The following is a 9,164-nucleotide window of genomic DNA, read 5'->3' on the forward strand; positions in this document are numbered from 1 at the left end:
ATCGATTAGGAAGGGGACCGGTGGAGGCGGAACAGGATAGACAGGGAGATTTGATCATTATCAGCCAGGCTCACAAGCAGAAATCTCAAACACATTATTTAATCTTTCTCTTCCTGTCATCACGGGACTCAAACGTCACCAAAAAAGACCGGCCGGCTGAAAACCCGGCGGAGTGACGCACATAACATCTTACCATATGGATTCTCATCAATCAGGACCGAGGAGAGCCTTAAGCCAGCCCAGCGGAGGAAGGCGGGTGCGTCCCCTGGGCTGTCGGCTCCCCCACACTCCCGGCACACCGCTCGCGTCTGCAACGCAGGGAACCGAGGCTGCAGGACCACCGGACCGGCTCCGCCACGGGGGATGCAGACTCGCCTTCCGAGGAGGCCACCCAGGCGGCCGCAAACACCGAGCGCCTAGGGTCAAGCCCTCCTTCAGCGGAAACCCCGCGACCGCCTCCACCAGGCGGCTAAGCCAGGACCCCGACAGTCGGCCGGGACTCCCCTCCTGGGGTCCAAACTCGCCCAGGGCCGTACCTGAAGGAGCAGCGCCACCTCCGCCCGACGGCGTTAGCTGTCGCGGCGGCGACGGTCACAGCTCCGAGAGCAGTGACGCCTCTCATAAAAACAACAACCTGCTCGCAGGCGACCGCAGCCGAAAGGCGGAGGGCGGCGGGGCGCCGCGGCGCATGCCGGGACTCGTAGTCCCGCCCGCGCCTTATACCGGGCGGCGGCGGAGGGAAGAACTACGACTCCCGAAGAGGAGCGCAGTCCGCCGCCGGCAGGCTGCCGGAAGCTGGGCCCCGCGGCCGTGATCCTCACAACATCCGGGCCCCGGCACTGCAGAGGCGCCGCGGCCGGTTACTGTGGAGACGGCCTGCTACAGCCTCTCCGAAGGATTCCACCCTGGAGGACGGCTCCCGGGATTAGGCCGATTAGTTTACACGTATCCATCCAGCCGACGGTTCGCCTTCTCTTTGCTGCTTTAATTGGGTGTAGTAAAAGTCGGCGCTTGCTGGCCTTGCCATCCGCTGCAGGAAAAGACTGCGTTTGCCGAAAAAAATAAAGAAGATATCGAGAATGACCGAGGGCGACTGGGTGGGTTTGGGCAGAGGGCTGGATGTTTTTGACTGTCGGTACTCTTTACTATAAACTTGGGCACCCCACACTCCCACCCACCCCCACCCTCCAAAAAAAACCCACCGTTGTAGGCAACCGCTGGGCTACACAGATGTAACATGCATTGCATTAAGCCAGAATTGCCTCTGAAGGTATAAAGATGATTGGGGATGGTATGCAACTCATGTCCCATTGCAAAATGCCGTGATGGTTTTGAACAAGAAAAACGTACCTTGTTAATTTGACATCTGTTTACATTGTGTCTTGTTCAAAAAAGGATATGAGGGGAAAAAAGTATATGGTGCATTTATACTCACTGTTGATGGAAACAGTAGAAAGTTAAGGTTTAATTCTCTGTCACCTAATTGTGGCCAGAAAAAGATAAATTAAGAAAAACATGAACAAGGAGGATGGTGGGCCTGAGGGGAAACAAAAGGGTGCCTCAAAATTAGACTTACAGGGTTTTTTTTGCTTTTGTTGTTACTGTAGTTAACATCAACTGTGACACAAAACCAAAAAAAAAATTTTTTTTTAATTTTATAATTACAGCTTCTATAATGGGCATTTTTATTATTTCAGTAGCTTGTTATTTATCTTTATAAAAATGTGTGTGTGTTTATAACAAAAGACTTGGAAAAGTCAAAGTGGCCTGGTTTTCTCTAATTCTAGGAGAGCCTGAAAATTAAATTAGTAAGGAAGCTAATACCATCTATTTGTAGATTTTCAAGGCACTTGCACAGTCTAATTTTAGACTTAATCGATTTTAAAAGATTCATTTATAATTTTCATTAACCTTCTTCTCCTTCAGTAACAGTTGCTGACCCAATGTATAACCTAGCAGAGAATTTAAAGTAATCTTTTTATTATTCTTTATATTAGGCTGTTTTGTTTTTGATTGTATCTGTTTTGAACTCTACATTTTAAGAATACCAGATTTGAAGAGGTCGAAACCCAAATAAGAAAGTTGCAGTGAGGGCCTAGGATATAAAGTAAAAGCAAGGGGTATTTTGTTTCCAAGTCCGTAAACATTTGTGAATTGTCCTGGAGGTCTAAAAGATTTCGGTAGACACTAACTTTTACAGATTGTGTGGTACGGATTATGCCAACAAAATTTGTCTTCTATTTTCACTAGATTCTGTTTTCTGTATTCCATTTTGATTCAAAGTTGATCAGAATTTTAGAGCCAGTTGCAGAAGGTGATTTGAAAGTCACAACCTCTGGGACTGAGGTTGCCCTGGGCAACCTGACTGGTGTCCATAAAGTAAATTAGGGTTGGTACTTTTTCTCACAAGTCACAGGGCAGCACCTTCCACCTAAGAAGCCTTCCATGTGCTGAGAGAACTTAGACATTTTGAGAAAAGCTGACCTGTTGTGATACCGTAGGATTCTGGTGACTTACTATTCTCCAATGTCTGTGCTCTTGATATTTAAAACAATAAGCAGTGTCAAAAAAGAATAAACAGCAAGAACTGATGAGTTCTACTTCCAGCTTTGCCAGCTTCCTACAAGATAATGAATGTTAGTAAATGGTAGCACACTACTGTAAAGTTTTCTTAACCTGTAAATTTCAGAACTGAATTCTGGAAGATCATGCATATGCATTGAAGTATACCTGCAAGAAAGAAAATGTTAAAAATTGGTTCCATTTATATAGCAGCGTATCATTTACATCCGATTTTCTTTCATTTCCACAACCACAGGAACTATGGCAGGTTGTTTTTTTTTTCCCCCTTTTTTCCCAGTTTTACAGACAATATAAAAACAAAGGTGCAGTGATGATAAAGGATTGGAATCTAGGCCACAAAGTTCTTGCCTGTGCTACTCCTCCAACACTCTATTATACTTCTTCAAATCTGAACAAAAGAAAAGAAAGTGGAGTAAATACTTCACATTTGCAGGTTTGAACTCAAGATTTCAAAACAAATAGGTTCCTGACAGTGGGGAACTTAACTTTGCAGAGACATTAAGTAGAATAACCCAAGAATTCAGAGGGAGCTGAGTTAGTCTAAGAGGAACCGAACTAATCTGACCCAGATTTGATCCTAACTTAAGCGTGACACAGCAACTTGGTCAATATTCTTTCCTCCATTTTTAGAGTTGGAGAAACTGAGATTATATGCTTGCTAGTTTTAAGGATTTAGAATTCTTAAAGGGTCTCAGCCTCATGAATCACAAGCATCTACTATAGAGTCTTCAAAGCAAAAGAATTTTAATGCATATAAACAACCTTCTATTTAATGCAACCTTAAAAAGTCAGAGTTACAGAACCCTGCCAATCTCTGTGAGGTTAGATATAATAATATAATTTCTGATCTGGAAGGACTTAGATCTTAAGTATTCCAGAAGTTGCCAAATTTGGAGGGTTTTTTAACTACCAAAATTTTTTGCCTACATGGACACCACAATCATTTTTAAGAGCCTTATCACAAGTAAATATACACTTCCTTCATGTTTTTCAAATAACTGAAAATCACTTTCCTATTGCTACATTTGGAGAGCCCTTATAACCTCAGATTAGAAAAAGAAAAAAAACTAATCCATCTCCTTTGTTTTATATTTATAGACAAGGAATTTGAATCCTTGCAAAATAATTTTATCAAAGTCACACAGCTATTATCACTGGCAACATCAGAACCCAGAACTGGTGACACCTAATATTTGAAGGTGAAGACCTACATTTTTTTTAAATAACCAGTTTCCCAACATTATTGAGCTGGTTTCCTATGTGCTTGTCTTCTAGGTAATAAAATGTAAGTTCTAGGAACTTTAGATTGTTGATCACTATTTTTCCATCATCTAACAATGCCTGGTACACAGTGGGTACTCAGTATTTGTTGAATGAGTGATAAACAAGGTGCATATAGTGTGTTCCATTTGAATTCTTTCACCTTCATTATTGAAGCTTGATGTTTTTTATAGACTTGACTTTACTAAGGCTAAGCATGTTATATGCATTGCTAGAAAGCAATATGCACTTTTGTACCCATTCTTTGTAATATCTTGCTCCCTCCCTCCCCAAATAGCTAAGTTATGTATATTTTAAATCTTTATTAAATTTATTATATATGTTAATTACATATTAAATTGTAGTAAATGGCACCACCATCTACCCAAATGTTTGTCCAGAAATGTGGGAGTCTTTCTTGATCTGTCCCTCTTCCTCACTATCCACATCCAATCAATCACCAGGTCCAATGAATTCTACTTCCAAAATGTGTCTCAAATTTATTTACTAGTCTCTCTATACCACCATTCTTCTATAAATCATCATTGTCAGTCACATGGAACACTGAAGCTCCTCTCCACATCCATTCAAGTCCCTGACGGCAGCCAAAGTAATTTTACTAAAAAGCATATTACATCATGACATGCTTCTCCTTAAAACGCTTCAATAGCTTTCCATTGCTTTTACCATAAAGATCTAAACTTTTCACATAGCCAACCAGACCCTTCAGGATCTGGCTCCTGCCCCTCTATTCTCATCTGCAGCCATTTTCACTCTAACTTACTCCACTTTGGCCATGCTTTTTCTTTGTGCCCTCCTCTATCTTTTCCTTTGCTTGCCTTCCAGTCTTAAGATTCAGCGACACGTCACCAGAATGGCCTTCCTAGGCCCTCACACTAGGTTAGAACCCCCTATATGTCTTCATAAATATCCTGAATTTTTTTTCTTCATAGCACTTACCACAATTAGTCAGTTGTATAATTATTTGCTTAATGGCTATCCCCCACAAGGTTAAGATCCCTGAATGTTTATCTTGTTCCCTTTTCACTCTGAAATTAAGCTGTACGTCCTCTTCGAACTATGACCTATTGCAGTCTTACTCTATAAGTTACACGTTTTTATAAATCCTCATAGTTCTAGTACAGGATTTTAAAAAGCTACCTTGTACATACTTTTGACAAGTTTGCTCTGTACAGATATATATAATTGAATGGGTACTCTTCAATGTCCTCCAGAGAAAATGACTCCCAAAAGGAAAGTAGATGGGGCTAAGTTTTTGTTTTCTTCTCTATTGTTTTTCCAGCTTTATTGAGGTATAATTGACATATAATATTGTGTAAGTTTAAGGTACAACATGATGCTTTCATATACATATATACTGTGAAATGATTAACAGTAAGATTAGTTAATATGTCCATCACCTCACATAATTACAAATTTTTGTGTGTGGGTATGGTGAGAACATCTACTCTTTTAGCAACTTTCAATTATATAATACAGTATTGTTAACTGTAGTCACCATACTGTACGTTAGACCCCTAGAACTTACTCTTCTTATAACTGGAAGTTTGTACCCTTTGACCAACATCTATTTCCCCCATCCCCAGCCCCTGGCAACCACCATTCTGCTCTGAGTTTGACTTTTTTTTTTTTTTCCAGATTCCACATATATGTGAGATCATACTGTATTTGTCTTTCTCTGACTTAACTTTACTTAGCATAATGCTCTCAAGGTCCATCCATGTTGCTGCAAATGGCAGGATCCCTTCCTTTTTTATGGCTGATAATATTTCGTTGTGTGTGTGTGTATATGTACCAAAATTTCATCCATTCATCTGTTGATGAATACTTAGGTTGTTTCCATGTCTTAGCTATTGTGAATGCTGCAGTGAACATGGGAGTACAGATATCTCTTCAAGATGTGATTTCATTTCCTTCAGATATATACCCAGAAGTGGAATTCCTGGATCATATAATAGTTCTATTTTTAGTTTTTCTGGTTGTTTTTTAATTTATTTATTTATTTTTGGCTGCGTTGGGTCTTCGTTGCTGTGCGCGGGCTTTCTCTAGTTGTGGTGTGCAGGCTTCTCTTTGCGGTGGCTTCTCTTGTGGTGGAGCACAGGCTGTAGGTGCTCACGCTTCAGTAGTTGTGGCACATGGGTTCAGTAGTTGTGGCTCACAGGCTCTAGAGCTCAGGCTCAGTAGTTGTGGTGCACGGGCTTCGTTGCTCCGCGGCATGTGCAATCTTCCCAGACCAGGGCTCGAACCCACGTCCCCTGCAGTGGCAGACGGATTCTTAACCACTGCGCCACCAGGGACGTCCCGTATTTTTAGTTTTTTGAGGAACCTCCATACTGTTTTCCACAGTGGCTGCACCAATTTACATTCCCACCAACAGTGCACGAGGGTCCCCTTCTCTCCACATCCTCGCCAACTCTTATTCTCTCTTAACTTTATAATAGCCATTCTTCAGGTGTGGATTGATATCTCATTGTGGTTTAGATTTGCATTTCTCTGATGATTAAGGATGTTGAACATCTTTTCATGTACCTGTTGGCCATCTGTATGTCTTCTTCGGGAAAAATGTCTGTTCAGATCCTCTGCCCATTATTTAATTATATTGTTTGGTTTTTTGCTATTGAATTGTATGAGTTCTAAAGATATTTTGGAAATTAACCCCTTATCTGATGTATGGTTTGCAAATATTTTCTCCCATTCCAAGGCTGTCTCTTCCTTCTGCTGTTCTTGTGCTGCACAGAAGCTTTTTTGTTTGATGTAGTCACACTTATTGATTTTTGCTTTTATTGCTTGTACTTTTGTTGTCATATCCAAAAAATTACCAAGACCAACTCCAAGGAGCTTTTTCCCTGTGTTTTCTTCTAGGAGTTTTACGGTATCAGATCTTACATTTGTCTTTGATCTTTTTCGAGTCACTTTTTGTGAGTAGTGGGGTAAGAAAGGCTTAGGGCTAAGTTTAAATAATTCTGTTTTTTTCAGAACTTTATAATTGAGAATTATTTTATGCATTTATCTTTTAGGATAAGAAAATTACTTCAGCTTCAAATTCAGAAACAGAAATGAAACCTGAACAACTGCCTCCTTGTGTGAACCCTGGCAATCCTGTGTTTTCATGTATGTTGGACCCAAAGACACTCCATACAGCTACCTCACTATCAAAACCTAAAATGATTATGTATAAAACCAATTCAAGTAATTATGGTGAATTTTTAACCATGCCACAGTTTTCCCCCTGCTATTATACTCCAAAGGACCAAGTATTTTCAAGCAATATCAGAGCTACTGGATTTTATCAAAATAACACTCTAAACACTGCACCTGACAGAACAAGAACCCTTGATTTTCCGAATTTTCAACACACTCTATGAAAATATATTACTCTTAAATAAAGAGAAAATATACTTGGGAAAAATGAGTTTTAAATCTAAGGCTAGGATAGCTAATTTGAAATATAAAAAGATTTGAATTATTTTTTTAAAAATACCTTTAAGAAATAAAGCATTTCAACTGATAACTGAATGACAGTGACTTCTTAAATAAAAATGTGTTCAAAATAGAATAAAAGGTAGAAAGCATTTTATTATACCTAGCTTTATTTAGTTCATGTAGTCCAAAAGCTTCAAAAGGCTTTCAGGATCTCAACTGTCTACTGAGTATATTTATCAAGACAAAGGAACACAGGAACTGTAATTTTGAAAACTGAATTAAGGAAGATTCTGATGAGTAATTTCCTACTTTTCTGTTATTTCAACTAATAGCTTAGAACCTGGGGAACGTTAGTTCACACTGCTAAACTGGTGGAAGAGAGGACTTGTTATTCATTCATTTAGCAAATATTTATTGAACACCTACTTATGGCAGGTGCTATACAATGAAAATGGAACACAGAAATAGAAAAGTGTCTTTTATTGTTTCAATAAACAATATTTGGGGGGAATGAGAGTAGCAAATTAATAATACATGATAATTTATGTAATGTAAACTATGTAAAAGGTCTTTCAGACACAGAGAATTGCTTAAATTGAGACCAAGATCAGAAGAAACATTCTGGAGAAGGTAAAGCCAAATCAAAGGAAAGGTCCATCCAGGCAGAAGAAACCTTACTTATACAAGAATGAAAATGTGAGACAATGTTGCACGTTTTTACAAGTGCAATTACTTTTTTTTTTTTTTTTTTTTTGGCCTCATCATGCAGCTTGAGGGATCTTAGTTCCCCGGCCAGGGACTGAACCCAGGCCGTGAAAGCGAGGAGTCCTAACCACCGGACCACCAGGGAATTCCCCAAATGTAATTACTTTGCTACATCTTTAACATAGAGCATGAGCAGTGGTAGATTATGGGCTATACAATTCTTTAAACTCTGTAATTCCACTATATAGAGAGATTTATTTCAGCTGCCATCTGTTGAAACCTCCTGTTCAGTTGGATCTGAGTACCTTTACTGGAAAAAAAAAAAAATCACTGTTCTTATTTTTCCCTGTTGGTTTCAGGTTCAGGATATTAACATCAATTAGAAAAAATAATCTTGTGAGTCACTAGGGGACCAGAAAAGTTGAATCTTCTATTTACAAAAATGGCTTGATGTGAGGAAACAGCTCAAACTCTGCAGCCTCATGAAATTCTTTCAAATATCCCAAAATATGATATTTGGCACAAGAAAGAAAAAAAAAATTAGTTTTGTTCACTTCCTCTAAAACATCAAAAATCAAGGCACTGCACAAGATTTCCAGGTAAATGATGCAACAGAATTTGAGTTTACCAGATTTTTCTCTGCATAAAGTATACAAACCCTTTTCCCCCTTCACTGTAGGTGCTTGATTTGTAGAAAGTGAAGTCAACTTTTTAATATGTAGAATCTAGAGGTTAACCTAAAGTTCCTTACTATGACAGGTGGTTAGGCCTTTTGTTTTGTTGTTCTTGCTAAAATTCTTAGGAAGGATGAGTATCTTGGAATCAAGCATATTGTCTGGAATGCAATTATGTAGTCATTCAGTGCCTATCAAAGTCCAGGGACTATTCTAGGCACTAAGAGCTTGCCTTCATGGAGACTAGATTCTAATAAATTCTAGTAGGGGAAAACAGACCAAAAGACATATGTATAAATATGTATACATATTTATATATAAATGTTATAGAACATAAATGTTTATATGTTTATGTTATGCATGTGTGTATAAGAGACATATAAATACACATATGTGTAAATATGTAAATGTAAAATATGTGTACATATTTATATGTAAATACTTATGTCCATATATGTATAACATTTATGTATTTATGGTACATAAATTTTATTTATG

At 38.9% G+C, this 9,164-nt stretch overlaps 2 protein-coding genes across 7 annotated transcripts in view; one reads left to right on the forward strand and one right to left on the reverse strand.

The window, feature by feature from the left end:
* The window catches only part of CCPG1 (cell cycle progression 1), a gene marked incomplete at its 3' end in the record, with an annotated part of 38,618 nt that extends 37,952 nt beyond the window's left edge, over positions 1-666 (reverse strand). For 3 of the 5 annotated variants that reach the window (XM_082647486.1, XM_082647485.1, XM_082647483.1), the window contains exon 1: positions 537-666. Of the gene's footprint in view, positions 1-193 lie in introns of all 5 variants that reach the window. The other 2 variants (XM_082647484.1, XM_082647487.1) reach the window with 1 other exon arrangement.
* Positions 667-1,044: 378 nt separating this feature from the next.
* Positions 1,045-7,229, forward strand: PIERCE2 (piercer of microtubule wall 2; the record flags this gene model as incomplete). Of its 2 annotated transcripts, none has more annotated exons than XM_082648342.1 (2): positions 1,045-1,097; positions 6,882-7,229. In XM_082648342.1, the coding sequence occupies 2 exons, from the start codon at positions 1,080-1,082 to the stop codon at positions 7,227-7,229; spliced, it is 366 nt and encodes a 121-aa protein (XP_082504468.1). The 2 variants fall into 2 exon arrangements, with proteins under 2 accessions (XP_082504468.1, XP_082504469.1); XM_082648343.1 differs by lacking the exon at positions 1,045-1,097 and adding an exon at positions 1,238-1,270.
* Positions 7,230-9,164: the final 1,935 nt, after the last annotated feature.

Source organism: Grampus griseus, assembly GCF_964374135.1.
Source record: "Grampus griseus genome assembly, chromosome: 2".
NCBI lineage: Eukaryota > Metazoa > Chordata > Mammalia > Artiodactyla > Delphinidae > Grampus > Grampus griseus.